The following is a 14,695-nucleotide window of genomic DNA, read 5'->3' as shown; positions in this document are numbered from 1 at the left end:
CGCTCTGCCTGTGGTTTTTCTTAGTGGGTCTCCGCTTTGCCGCAGCGGACGACCCTTTTTCGCGGAGCCCCTCTTCACGAAGTAAAGAGGACCGCCATTGCCGTTTTGCGCCGCCTCCGGAAGTCATATATCATTTCTGCTAAGACCACATTACTCCAATCCAACATCCTTCTAACATTCCTTAATTTTACAATGTTTCTGTCTTTCACTATATTCTGTCATTCATAATTCTACCTGTAAAGCTTTGCTGCTTGGCAAATGATAATAATATTGCAGACTCTGGAAATTTTACGGAGGGCATGCCACTAATGAATGCTTCTAGTTAGGCCGGTCGCTTAACATTTTCCTGCTTCCTTTCTCTGCAGCGCACCAAGATCCACAATGGTGGAAGACTTCGAGGTAGCCATTTCTCAGGGCCAATTGGCAGGCGCTGTATCGCATGTGCTGACAAAACCACTGCACTTTTTCAAGAGCACTCCGCTCCACATTGCCGTAGTAGGAGAGCCCGGCTCCGGGAAGTCCTCCTTCATCAATGCCATCCTGGGTCTTCGTGCCAATGACCCTCGTGCCGCTGCGACTGGCATACAGATGACGACTGTGCAAGTCAAAGATTACCCACACCCAACACTTCCGCAAGTGATCCTTTGGGACCACCCCGGAAGGGGAATGGCAACTTTTAGGGAGGACAAATTTGAGAAGAAGGATGATTTGAATCGCTTTGATTTCTTTGTCATTGTCGGCTCCCAGCGCTTCCGCTCCACCCATTCTGACCTGGTCCGTGAGATCCAAGATATGGGCAAGAGCTTCTACTTTGTGCGCACCAAAGCAGACCTGGACCTGTTGGCCGCCAAGAGGCAACAGCCATCTGACTACAGTGAGAAGAAGGTCCTCTTGCACATCCAGGAGGACTGCAAAGAGTGCTTGGTAAGAGAAGGAGTGAGGGACCCACAAGTCTTCATCGTCTCCAACTGGGAAGCCGACCGCTTTGATTTCCCCCTCCTGCAGGAAACGCTGAAGAACGATCTCTTGCGGCTGAAGAGGCAAGCCTTTCTGCTCCGCTTCCCTAGCATCTGCCTGCCTATCTTAGAGAAAAAGAAAACCACTGTGAAGGAGAAGATTTGGACCAAAGGGCTTGTTTTGCTGGTTGCTCTTGGAAGCCCAGTTCCCTTCCTTCTCCCCATATTTCTGTTTAGTAAGTTCCACTCCTGGTGCTTCCTGGACTTTGGCCTGGACGATCCATCCCTTACAGCTCTGGCCCAGCGTGTTGGAAAGACAAGCACAGCCCTTAAAGCAGCAATGCAGTCCCTGGGAATGTTCTCTGCCATTTTATGGGTGCTGCCAGACTTGGTGGGACTCTCAGTGATGGCTTATGAATATCACCGCTGGGAGCATTTCCCCATCTTTGGCTGCCTTCTGTCGGGAGGGATTTCGCTTCTTCGCACCTACTTCATGCTGCAGAAATGCATATCGGGTGCTGCTGATGACACCCAGAGGGTTCTGGGCAAAGCTCTTGAGGCAGAGGGGGAAAAGTCCATTTAGCAGCAGGCAGATGTGCCATGATGACTAAGTGCTTGATATATAGTGTCTGGTGAATTATACGTTTCCATTTTTAAAACAACCACCACCAAAAGACATTAAAATAATAATAATCAGATGATCAGGTTTTCCTCTTAGCACGTTTCTGCCTTCCTCTTTGCTTGTTTCTCCTTTGCGTCCTGAGTTCGAGTGTCTTCAAAGCCCATGGCATCTTTGGTAAAGGCTATTCTCCAACTGGAGCGCTCACAGACCAGTGTTTCCCAGTTGTAAGTGTTTATACTACATTTTTTTAGATTTGCCTTGAGACAACATATCATTGACACAATAATAATGCATGGGGGGTTGTTTATAGTGGGCCATTCAGATACCATTCCACTCTATTAAGAGTTCTGCAACACTTCCTCAATGTCACTCAGTTATTATTCCCATCTGGAAGGTCACTCTTGCTCTGTAGTGTGACAAAAGTGGGCAACACGCACACACCCATTGTCAGGGAACTGCCATCAGAGCAGGTGGTGGAAGGGCTCCAGGAGGTTAGGAGAGACTTAACAGCAGAGGAAGGAATCAGCAGGGGGAGAGGAGCTCCGAAGGAAAGGGAGTCGGAAAGGGGGCTCTGGGATACTTCAAGCGAAAACAGTGAGGAGGTTTCAGGACCTCCTATAGGGACACCCACACCTCGCCGGAAACTGTCGCGCCAAGAGTCCAGACGACGCGTTTCCGTTAAGGAGCTTTTATGTTGGAAGAGATTCCATAAACGCCCACTGTCGGATTCTGCCAGCGACTGAGGGAGCCATGCTTAAGGGCTCCGCTAAGGACAGAGTGTTGCTAAGCTGAGCAAACCCTGAGGGACTAAGCTTTTACGCACAAGCAGCTCATCATCCCATCACAGCAATCCGACAGTCTTTGAAAGCAGCTTGTGCAAGGAGAGGCATCATGAGCAACCCAGCAGGAGCCGGAGCAGCGGGAGGAGCTGGAGAGAGTCCAAGCCTGGAAGAAAGGTACAGGATGTTGGAGGTCCAGCTAGCTCTGCAAACGGCTAGGCTCGAGGAAAGGAGGGCTCAGGATGCAGAAAAGGGAAAAACCACCCCACTCACGAGGAAGGTGCCAGGATTGGTGCAGAAGTTTTGGGGGGGGGGGGGATCCCAGGAACTATCAAGCCTTTAGAACAGAAATGCAATATGCCCTCAATCTGCAGTTTGATGACTTTCCTGATGAGGAATTAGAGTTGCGTTTGTGATTGGGCACCTCGAGGGAGGGGCAAAAGACTGGGTGAGGCCCCTGATGGCAGCGAATAATGACGCCTTAAAGGACTCAAGAAAGTTTTTTACGCGCCATGGATCTGATGTTTTCCAGCGAGATTGAGCAGGGAGTGGTGCGCAGACAATTAATGGCGTGTAAACAGGGGAGCCGATCTGTCCGTGAGTACTGGACTGAGTTCACCATGTTGATCCATAAATTGGGGTGGGATTTATCGGCGGAACCGATACAAATGCTGTTTGAAGAAGGACTATCTTCGGCAGTGAAGGACGAACTTTCCCGGGCGCCCAGGGGAAAAGTTCCCATGAACATTTGTGCTATGAAAAAGTTGCAGGGCTTTAGCAGAAAACTATGGACCCATGCCTATTGCAAATGAAGCAGTATGACCATCCCAAAACATTTGCAGATGCAAAGGGTATTGAAAGTGGGATCACGTATAATCACCCCAGTATGAGCTCAGATATGAATGCTCAATAAAAAGGACATCTGGAAGATCCCTACAGCCTTCCTCAAACTGATGCCTTCTAGATGTTTTGGACTTCATTGGCCATGCTGGCTAGAGCTGATGGGAGTTGTAGTCCGAAACCTCTGGCTCATTACTTGCTTTGGGAGAGCTGAGGTGAAATACTACTATACCGTGGGATCAGGTCAGAACTAAACCACCCCTTCCACAATTTACCACTCTATTTGTGGTTGACAATGGGAAGTTTCAACCATTTGTTTAATTGTGGGGGGTCAAAATGATGCAACCTGTTTGAGTGAGGGAATGGCATTTCATGTGGCATTCACTCTCTAACTCTTCAGCCCTGGCCTTCACACAAATTCATTTCGGTCTGGATAGATCAATGTTAGCGCTACCCCCAGCATGAGTAAATTTGAAGGACTGGCTGCTTGAGCAGGGGGCTCCACAAATTCTATTTTTCTATCTTCAGGAAGGCTTGTTCCATGTTCTGTCACTGGGTGTTGCCATTTACTTGGTCTAGCCCAACAGGGCCAGCTCTTCTATTAGCCAGTGTGAAGCAGCTGCCTCAGGTAGCACATGCTGAAAGTGTGCGTATTGGAGGAAGCCCAGTGGTGGCAGCTATCCCTAACCATTGCCCTTGAGGATCCCCGCTAGCCAGTCTCGTCTTTTAAGATGCCATGAGACCTTTTTCATACCCTCCAAATTTCTCCAGTGAAAACAGGGACGTCCCATTCCATGATGATAATTTTACTATTTTTAGCCCCACACATTTTACTGGGTTGCCCCAGCCACTCTGGGCAGCTACCAACAAATATAAAATAATAATAAAACCTTAAACATTTTAAAATAACTTCCCCATACAAGATTGCCTTCAGGCGGCTCAGGGGTCAGAGAACTCCAGACCCTTCTACATTTCTCCAATGAAAATAGGGACATCCTAAGGAAAAGCGGAACATTCCAGGATCAAATCAGAAACCAGGGTGGCTTCTCTAAATCAGGGATGTCCTTGGAAAATAGGAACACTTGGAGGGCCTGCCTTTGCTGTTTTTGCTTCAACAAACTGACATGGCTACCCCTTTGGAAACAGTCTGCCTAAGTTCCCCAAGGCAATTTCCCTCATGTGAGGAGAGGACAGGGCTCCATTGCCAGTGTTCTGAAGTCATTCAGTGGCTGATCCAGTTGCTTTCTGCCCATGGAATGGAGGGAGGGGCAGCAGCCATCTTGTCCACCTCAGACAACCCTGCCTCAGATAATAGATGTCAGGGATTGTGAATGTGGCGGAGACAGGGGGCCAGGAGGCTGACCCAGGAAAGGGAGCCACTGGTTTCTGTAGCTGGGAGCCACCCGGCAGGCAGCAGCCAGACCAGAAGGAGGAGGAGGAGGAGGAGGAGGAGGAGGAGGAAGAAGAAGAAGAGTTAGGGCAGGATGAGGTAGAGGAAGAAGAAACTGTTCAGGCAAGGGATGGGCCAGTTGACTCCCCACCTTCCCCTGCTCCGCCATCTTCTAGAACCAGGAGGGGCTTGAAGAGGAATGAGCAGCAGCGGCTTCCATGCTGAAGTCGCCCTGTGGGAGCTGCTGTCAGCGTTTCTCTTGCCAATAAAGCATCAACCACCAGCCATGCATCTTCCTGAGCTGCTGCAGTGGGCCATGACCATTATGTTCCAGTGTGTTTTAACAAAAAAGCAAAACCACACGTGCAAAACCCAAGTTCACAAAATCCCTCAGACTCCAAATTGTCTGTAGGCTCTACTATCCTCCGACTGAACGAAGAAGCGAGACTCATGTTTTAAAGAATGCCATAACAAAAAGTTCAAAATGGTGTGCAAGTCCTTATCTTTATGAATCTTGAACTTTTAACTATGTTTTAAAACAATTTCTAGCCCCTGTGGTGCAGGTTACTCTCCCCGGCCACCTAACCCAGGATCTCTCCCTTTGAGAGATGACCCTCTTCCTCAAACCAAGGGAAGTGTCAGCAAAGCATTTTTGAAATAAAAGGGGGAGAGGAGACTAGGCAGTGTGACGGTTTTGCTTCGTTCAGGGGGGAAATGTATGCTTGATTTCTACGAAGCAGTAATCCAGTTTCTCATCTCAGTTCCATTTATGACGAAATTAGCCCCCCTTCATATCAACACAGAAAATTCAGTGTTCAAGGATGAGTCTTCAGACACATAGCAAATGCCTTTCCTTTACTTGGTGGAACTTAATTGAGCACTACAGAAAATAAGATAAATGAGGTTAATAACATAAAAACAGTATAGTATGTTAGCATTACAAATCTGAAATATTGTTAAGGCTGAGAAACCTTGCCTAAACCTTAACTAAATCATAATTGCCTGAATCAGCAAGGCTAGAATTGGACAGGAAGCAAAATATTACATAAGCCAAATGAGAGAGAGAGATGCTCCAAGGAAGGGGTATGTATTCCCAAATTCTCCTTTGCAGGAGGTTATTTCCCTACGCTTTCTCAATTATCGATGAAAGGCAAGATTGCATTCCACAAAATCTGCAACTTCATTATTGTGATTATGATTATGATTATGATTATTAATTGAATTTATATACTGCCCTATACCTAGAGGTCTCAGGGCAGTTCACAGAAAACTTCATGAAAGGAAAAATCTATATGCCCAAAATACCTACACTTCAACTTCTACTGTAATTTTGATTATTGCCTACTATCATCTAACGAAACAGTTCTAGCAACATCTATTAAAACTACATCAAACAATTCTCTTTTTTAAAGGCATACCTGGGTAGAAGTTACACAGAGAGGTTTCAATAGGATGTTACATCAATATGACAATATGACAAATGTGTCTAGTTTACATCTGAGCATATTTTAAAAGTATCAGCTAAAAATAGCATTCACTGTGGACACAACATGTTTTGCAGTAAGGCAAATCAACTGTAAGGCCGGCTCCATTGTCTCTAGAACAAGCCAAAATGGGTATGAAAAGGAGTGATAAGTGGGAAAACTTGCCATAGCAGCAGCAGCTCCTATTACCCCACCTTGGGTTGCATCATGTCTTGCGCCAGTTCTACTTGGCCCTGAGATGCTCTGCCTCTCACTCTTCCAGTCCTAGGGCTTTCTTTCGAACCCTTTCAGCATCCTCAGCTAGATTATCGACGAAGCTCGACAGCATCCAGTAAGTGGCGGCAAAAGACACCCCTGCTGCTACCAAGCTTCTAACTGGCGAAGGCGGGAATAATTCTTCTGCATAATCGGTTATTAGCTTTATAACCAGATCGTTGGTAATTTCTTTCTCCTGAGGAGACTTGATCACGGCCTTCAGTTCTTCAACAGGCTTCTCAGTCAATCTGGCCCGTCTAGCTAAGGAGTCATCATCCAGCTCAAACATCTTATAGAAGGCAACCATGGACTTACGCAAGAAGGACTCATCATAAGACGGAGGACGGCCTGGAATGAGATCAGCATTGATGCCAGCATACACCAGGGATATTTTCCACAGGTGGCTCTTCAGCACAGATTTCTTCTTTTCTGCGAATTCAGGGGAAAACATGGGAAGGCTGAGCAGGAATGCAAGTCTCTTCAGACTGGGCAGATCTTTCTCCAAGGTCTCCACCAGTCGGGGGAAGTCATACTTGTCAAGGTCAAAGGAGGAGATCAAAAAGACTTGAGGGATGGTGTTCCTGAAGCACTTCTTAAGCTGCTTCATGAATTCATTCCTCATCTTTTCAAGGACCTCCTCTGCATTGAAGGTATTTGGGTAAGACCTTTCCATGTTGTATAGATCTGAATCCACTTTGGAGCGCACAAAATAACACTTCTTCTCCATCTTCTGGATCTCCTGAGCTAGGTTAATGTGGTTGCATCTGAATCTCTCTGAGCCAACAATGATAAAGAAGTCATAGCGTTTGAAATGCACCTTATTAAGGTAACTCTCTGGTGAAAAATCTGGGGATCCAATTCCTGGCAGGTCCCAGAATTTCACTTTGGGATAGTTAGAATGGGTATAAACATTTGGATTCAGTGTGGTTTCTGTCACTCCTACAGGGGCGGCACCATCATCTTCTGCCTTCAGGCCTCGCAGAGCATTGATGAGGGTTGATTTCCCAGAGCCCGTCTCTCCAGTGATGGCAATGTGAAGCTCAGTGTTTTCCAACTCCTCCAGCTCCTCTTTTACCTCAAAAGCTGCTTCCTTCATTTTTTCAGCATCACTGAAAAACTCCATAAACTTCTCATATATCTTGATTCCTATATCTGCGTTCACGCCTGTAATTTTCAATATAGCGTGGAAAATCTCAGGCAACGATGAAAGTTTTTCTGCATATGAATTCATCCTAGAAGAAAAAGGGAGAGCTCAGAAGGCTTGGTCAATACTATTGGCCCGTCTAGCAGGGAAACTCAGTGATGATTTACACTCGGCTCAAATATAAATATTCTCTGCTCAGCAAGAAAAAGTTTGAATTTGGATTCTGTGGGCATTTCTACAAGGAATTCATTTTGTGCTCAGTGTTGCTCTTAAATTTACATTCTTCTCAGTGTCCACACAACAGCATCATTATCAAAATGCCATTTTATATTTCACACACCCCTTTTAATCCAGACTTTCACTTTCCTTGCTTTTTCTGTTTTTGTTTTTATATAATGAGTTTTGCGCAGAAACTGTAAATTCAGATTAAATGCCAAGAAAACATTGGAATTTTTATGAGGACATTGTCATGTAGACACTCAAAAACTTCCATGTATAAGTAGAAAGAAGTCCTCAATAAACTGTGGTGTGGAAGCTTCCTACCAGAAGTGGCTCACTGTCACGGGACTGCCAGGGAATGCCTTAAGGAGTGGGAACAGCAGAGGGAGACAGAGAAGAAGTGATGGGTGGGGAAGAGGGAGAGATCCCGGAGGCGGAACGGCTCTCTGATGCTGAAGCAGAGCCCCAGCACCACACAGGAACAGACAGAGAGCCGGTCCCTGTGCTGTCTGCACAGGAGAGGAGGGGGTTAAAACGCAGGGAGGAGAGACATCCCATGAAACTTCCCCGCCTTTTCTGTTGGAGGAGAAGCCAGAGAAGACCACTCCCCAAATCTGAACCGGACGATTCGGACGCATGATTGTAATGTGCTGCTTGTACATAAGTAAAATAAAGAACTGCAAATATTTCTTAAGTGAGCAGAGGTGCTGTAGTAAAGTTGGGAATTTCAAACTTTGGTCTGGACAGGAGCAGAGAGTATTGTGGGTAATTAAGAGCCACAAGTTATGGGAGAGAGGTCTGTTGTTTTAACCTTGCAGACTGATAGTCTCCAAATGTGCGAATTGTTATCTAGGAAGGAAATTCTCCAGTGATTTGGTACCTTGACACCTGGGGCTCAAACTATTCACACCCACCTAGTGTTGCTATCAATCTCTTAATTACTGCATCTGTGAATTGTCCGAGGAAGCGGATGAGCCTTTGATCCAGGTTCTTAGACTTTAATGAGCTCACCTGTCAAAAGTTAAAATTATTAGCCCAGAAGCTGGTCATTGGCGAATTTGAATGTAATCAAGAATGGTGATTGGGTCTGGGTTCTGGTTCCACATGAGATTTGTGAATAAAAGATCTTGAGAATGGCTGAGAAACCACGCTCTGCAACCTGCAAATCCGCCCGGCTACCACCTTAGGAGCAGCTGTCCTGTGTCTCTTGGGATAGAGATTCCTGTGTCTTTGTAATGCGGATCTACTGAAGGACTCTGAACTATCTTATCTCTACCTTTGTGCTTAGAAGTGAGTATGTTTAGTCAGCTATATTAAACAATGTCTTTATTTTTCTGGCTTGCAATCCACAAAAGATGTGCCTGCTTTTTAAGCATGTTAACTTTACGTTTTTTAAAATAAATTTTAAAAAATAAACTTATTTCTGTCCTATGTGCCTGAGGGAAAATCTAAATCCAACGCCTGACTACTTGGTTACGCTATACCTAAAGAATTTCTGCCTGCACATTTGTGGAAGCAACTTGTAGAGTGGGGCAGCCGGTAATCAAAGGAGCATAGTCTTCTCCCTTGGACTGTGGCTCCAGGCACCCCAAGACGAGGGAGTGGTGGCAGCATTACCAACTCTGTGGCATTTTGTTTCTGTAAAAAGTAAACTCACCACCCCCCACCCCCACCCCCCGGCCAGGCCAGGCCAGCATCTCAGAAACCTGTCCCAGCTGGAGGGTAAGGGCAGGTGAGGGAGGAGTAAGTGGCCGGGCCGTTTACTGCACGTGCTTATTGCAAAGAGCATACGTAAGTCATCACACTCACTCAGTGGGGCTGAGCCACAATGCTAGTTTACTGGCACTGCTGCTGCTTAGCGGGAATGAGAGGGCAAGGCAGCTCAGAGGATAGTGTTGCATTCATGCTCTGGTAGGAGCATTGCATTTGATCAGCTGGTGTGTCTGCACCATGCTGAACTCCCCACCACCACCCCTCCTTCCTGGTAAGACGCGGGGGGACACCAATTGGTAAATGAACCTTGTGGCTCCACCCCACAGAATGAGGCACTTTTGCTCTGTTCAGATTTTCTTAAAAACAAATATTTCCCTTGATCCAATTCACTATGCTCAATTGCGCCCACACTTGAAAGGATTGCCATAAGGCATATCAGTGCCAGAATTTCACAAAGTACTCATACACTTTCACACTTTGCAACTTTCATTACAATTAGAGTTCTGCAGCAGTGCCTCTACTGCCAGGACCCCTGGAAAATCCCATTTCCCAGGCTCCAAATTCTTGTATCTCCCAGGGACCCTGATGCTCAACCCATTGCTGCTGTTGCATTCTTGACATCATGGAAAGCCTACTGCGGGCTCTCCCCCTATTGCCTATATAGCATTCTAGGCAGAGGTGCCAACTTGAATAAAATATTGGGGGAGACCAGGTAAGCTCTGCCCTACATAATTGATCACATGGCACATGTTGGCTCCTATGATTCTGGGATTGGGAGCTAGCTTAAATTATATATTAGGGTCCCCTCTAAGCCTGTGATTTCATAACTGTAAGATTGGATTTTGTAGTAAAAGGAACAGCTGAAGTGGTCAAACTAATCTGGCCAAATCAAAAAAAATTCCTTCCAGTAGCACCTTAAAGACCAACTAAGTTAGTTCTTGGTATGAGCTTTCGTGTGCATGCACACTTCTTCAGATACACAAGTTCATGGATCTGGCCGAGCCTGTTGGGCCTCCATTTACATGTCTAAAGTGTTGGTTGAAGTACAGATGTGTTTCCATAGAAATGACTAGCTAGTGATGCTTCAAGAAGGAGAGGATAGGCTTTACCCCCATCAACTGGCTGAATGCCACCTCACCAGGAGATGGGGCTAGCCGTTGTCTAGTCTCATCTGGAGCAGGGAAGCCTTATGGGGAATTAACATCTGCTGGAGTGTTAATGCTGTGAGCCCTTGCATCTTATGCTGAGGTGGTGGGTGGGTGGGTGGGTGTGCAAACACAGCACCGTATATCAAAAAGACACCACAGTTTCCAGTGGCCTTCATTCCAAGCAAAAAGATTCCAAGGCAAGTGTTGGCATCCTTGAAGTGTCTCCCCACACGGGTGATGGGGTGTTTCTTTGAGGTGGCAGGGTTGCTGGGAGGAAGACAGAGGAAGAAAGACTGGGATCCATCTTGGGCAGGCTGGCTGCAGACTGACTGGGAGAAATGCCCTGGGGCTGCACTACTGTGGGGGGGACAAATCCCTCTTGAAAAGAGCATGCTGTAAGATCTGGACTCCAAAATAGGGTAAATGGGTGAATAAACTATATTTCTTAAAGTCTCTGCTGTGTCTCAATTCTGCAAGGGACCACAGACCCTGGGTGCATGACAGCAACCCCATGGGCTCTTGCCACTGCTTGGCAGACAGAGAGGGAGGTTTTCTAACTCTGCTGCAGAAGCATGCCATTTCCTTCCCCATGCTGCTATAAACCTTAGGGGAAAGCTCAAGAGCAGCAGGAGATCAAACATCATTAGGATCACAAGGCTGCCAGCTGAGCAAGGGGAAAGCAGGCTGGGAGGGAAAGACTTTGAAGGGCCTCTGTTAAGACTTACTTGCTCCTCAAGATCCTTGACAAACAATTGTTTGAGGATAGGATAGTTTATCTTCTCACTTCAGCTGCTCACACTCTCCTGTTCTCTCTGGACTTTGTGGCAGAAGAACTAGTTCAGAGTTTTACTGAAAAACAAAGCAATTGTCCAAGTCTCATGGCAACCACAGTGAAAAACATCCAGATGGGCAGTCCTCATTCCTTGTCTTTCTCAGTCAGGCCGAGATGCATTTCCATGACAGGAAGCCTCCACTGATGTAATGTGGGGAGGGTCAGGGGGTGGTTGTCCCAGGCACAAAATTTTGAAGGGGCACAACCGGGTGAAGGTAAGGGTGGGGGGGCAGGTGAACAAGCGAGTGACAGTGGGTGGGGCAGTTGTGGGGGGGCAGAGACAGGTGGGAGCAGGTATGGAAGGGCTGATCCCAGTGTTATCCTGGTCCAGGACTCCTTTCTGCGGGTCCCGCCAACCCATGGTACACCACTGCTCCCAACTACACATTTTTGTCCAAGTGCACCAAAATACCGGTATATATGACAGAGTTGAGTCCAGGAAAAAGGAAGCCCTGCTGGTCCCAGAGGATATTTGCAAATCTTTTTAGTAAATAGGGAAGAGGAACAGGGAAAGATGAAGGACGGGACAGCGACTATGTGGTGTGACAGCTTCTGAAGAGCTTCTCTCTCCATTGTGCCAAGGAAAGGAAAAGAGACAGGTGCCAGGAGGAGGAGGAGGAGGAGGAGGGCAGCCTCATAGCAGCTGCAGAGGGATGTGTCAAATTAACACGCAGCATCCTTTGAGAGGGAGACCCCTGTTGGCTTCAGAGCAGTTACTTAAAGCTCTTATAGTAGCACTAGCTCAGCCGTGACGGCATGTTATTTATTCCCTTTGTAGAAGGGCAGCCTTCTCCAACACTAAAAATAGTAATAATAAAGAATTCTGCCATCCCCCCCCCCAGCAAGGAGCGCAGAGTCTCCTTTAATGCAATCAAGCTCAAAAAGAAATGGAAATCATCATAGTTCCAGCAGAAAATTCGGCTCCTCACCTGCTGCCTGTCCGATTTCTTGAAGCAAAGCTTAGTCCACTCCTCGGAGGTTTCACTTCCAGGTTTCTTAACACTTTTCTCCTTCAAACTCTCTTCCTTTCTCTCTTTTATTCCCTCTATCTTCTGTTCTTCGCACTATTAAAATCAAATACTAAAGTGAAGATGCGGGTGAAGAAAATGTAAGCTTGCTAGAGAGTTTAAAACTTCCCCTCCCCTTCTAGGTCTCTTAACACTTTTCACCTTCCAACTCTCTTCCTTCCTTTCTTTTATGCCCTCTCCCTCCTGGTTGTATGAGCAGCAGTTGGTAGTATTTCAAAAAAAGGGAAGACTTGTGCCTGTTGTCGATCTCTCAGAAATCTATATGTGCATGCATTCACACATAACCCTTAAAACATATTTGTGTGAGGTGTGGATCTTTTTTGAATTCAAATTGTTCATCCCACAAGAGATGTGTCTAAAGGAAGCATTTACACCCCACTAAAGATTCCTTTTTTGGCTAAAACTTTGGATAATACACTTAATAAATAAATAAGCCAATGCACTGTGCATATCCCTAGTATATTCTAGCCAAGTCTGGCCCTGCCACTTTTACAAAAGTCACCAATAAAAAGAATATTTTTAGAAATGTCACCGGGGTGTGTGAAAAAAGGAGTCAGGGGGTCGAAATAAGTGATGCAGAAAGAGCCCAGAAATATTCTTAAAGTGTGGTACTGGGGAAAATATCCACACCGGGTTATTGTCAACTAGGTTTTACTCAGCTTAGACTCACTGAAATTAATAACCATGCCTAAGGTCCATTAATTTCAGTAGGTTTACTCTGAGTGGATGTTAGTTGAAGACAACATTATCAGCAACATTATCTTGTCCTGAAAGCTATATACATATAATGAATAAATAAATAAATGAAATACAGCTAAAGAAAAAAAAGAGCATAAAACGATTTTAGAATTAAAGACATTCTGAGGACCTAACTGCATGATACTTAAGTGTGGGGTGTTAACAGTGGGGGTTTGTCTGTTTGAATTGATATGGGGAGGCGATTTTGCAGCAGGACTAGGGTGCATGGAGAATGGAAGTTTCATATTTCGTACCACAGTCATGGAAGGACACAGAAAGCCCCGAGAGGGCGACTCGGGAAAGTCGTAGAAACATAGCACCGTAGAGTTGGAAGGGACCCTGAGGATCATCTAGTCCAACCCCCAATGCAGGAATATGCAGCTGGTCCATACAGGGATCGAAACTGCAACCTTGGAGTTATCAGCACCATGGTCTAACCCACTGAGCTATCCAGGCTCATCAGGCAGCACCAACCCAGAACAGAGAGAACCTTCAGCATCTTCTGCCCTGCCTTGAACCCTTGCCATGCAGTTTCTCTAATCAGAAGTAGCTCACAGATACCATTTTTGCACGTCAGCAAGTGCTGGGGGGCAGCCGTGGTCCTGCTGCTTTCTTTCAGGAAAAATACCCATCAAGGGGGGGGGGGCTCTGCAGAGGGATATATTGAATTAACACGCGAAAGGGAGACCGGTTGCATTGGCTTCAGGGCAGTTACTTAAAACTCTAAAAGTAGCACCAGCTACTTGTGGCATGTTATCTATTCCCTTTGCCGCGGGAAAGAAGGGGCAGCCTTCTAGAACATCATTGTTGATAATATTATTGTCTACAATACGATACGATCAGTCCTTTTTTGCGGGGGACGCAGGGGTACACGTACCCCTAAACATTTTGTTGTTACCACCTCCCGATGGCAGCTTTCTTTCTTTCCCAGAAAGGAATCAGGAAGATGTTAGTGCACACAACCTCATGCCAATGTGGAAGTTACTGTGAGCTGTGTAATATGAGGTAATGCATGTTCTTTGTACTTCTGTCCATTTGTTGTATTTATTTTCCCTGACCTAAACTATAAAATGGTGGTTTTGGATGGTCAAATGAGAATACCCCCAAACATTTTTAAAGGAAAAAGCCACTGAATATAATATAATATAATATAATATAATATAATATAATATAATATAATATAATCACAATAGCTATAATATAATTAATGTAATAACAATAAAAAGGAAAAAAGGTAAAAGATAAAAATAAAAAAGTAAAAGGTAAAAAAAACCCAGCAACAACAATCGTTCTGCCAAGCAAGAAGCTCAGAGTCTCCTTTAACGCAAACAAGGTCAAAAAGAAACAGAAATCATGAGAAAAGTTCAACTCCTTACCTGCTGCTGAACTGATTTTTGCAGCCAAGCTCAGTCGTCTTCTCGGAGGATTTGCTTCGAGGTTTCTCGCGCTTTTCCTGCTATCTCCCTCTGTCTTCCTTTTATACCCTCTCCCTCCTGATCGTCCCACTACTAAATGCAAAAAAGATTGCGAAGGTAACCAGCGAGGAT

The 14,695-nt window shown here is 45.7% G+C and overlaps 4 protein-coding genes across 10 annotated transcripts in view; 2 read left to right on the top strand and 2 right to left on the bottom strand.

The window, feature by feature from the left end:
* Nucleotides 1–1,654, top strand: part of LOC310712404 (interferon-inducible GTPase 5-like) — a 38,517-nt gene extending 36,863 nt beyond the window's left edge. For all 6 annotated transcript variants that reach the window (XM_083515434.1, XM_083515435.1, XM_083515433.1 and 3 more), the window contains one exon: nucleotides 366–1,654. In XM_083515434.1, the coding sequence (XP_083371560.1) occupies nucleotides 382–1,539 (1,158 nt within the window). In that variant the 5' untranslated portion in view covers nucleotides 366–381 and the 3' untranslated portion in view covers nucleotides 1,540–1,654. The remainder of the gene's footprint in view (nucleotides 1–365) is intronic.
* The window catches only part of LOC310712397 (interferon-inducible GTPase 5-like), a 99,481-nt gene that overhangs the window by 21,833 nt on the left and 62,953 nt on the right, over nucleotides 1–14,695 (top strand). The window lies entirely within an intron of this gene.
* LOC310711154 (uncharacterized protein) overlaps nucleotides 1–14,695 on the bottom strand; it is a 116,594-nt gene that overhangs the window by 80,376 nt on the left and 21,523 nt on the right. The window lies entirely within an intron of this gene.
* Nucleotides 5,230–14,695, bottom strand: part of LOC310712400 (interferon-inducible GTPase 5-like) — an 88,591-nt gene continuing 79,125 nt past the window's right edge. The window contains exon 2 of the mRNA XM_083515427.1: nucleotides 5,230–7,558. Within this exon, the coding sequence (XP_083371553.1) occupies nucleotides 6,322–7,557 (1,236 nt within the window). The 5' untranslated portion in view covers nucleotide 7,558 and the 3' untranslated portion in view covers nucleotides 5,230–6,321. The remainder of the gene's footprint in view (nucleotides 7,559–14,695) is intronic.

This window comes from Podarcis liolepis, assembly GCF_965112155.1.
Source record: "Podarcis liolepis genome assembly, chromosome: 7".
NCBI classification, from domain to species: Eukaryota; Metazoa; Chordata; class Lepidosauria; order Squamata; family Lacertidae; genus Podarcis; species Podarcis liolepis.
This window is presented reverse-complemented; position numbering and strand designations above follow the sequence as displayed.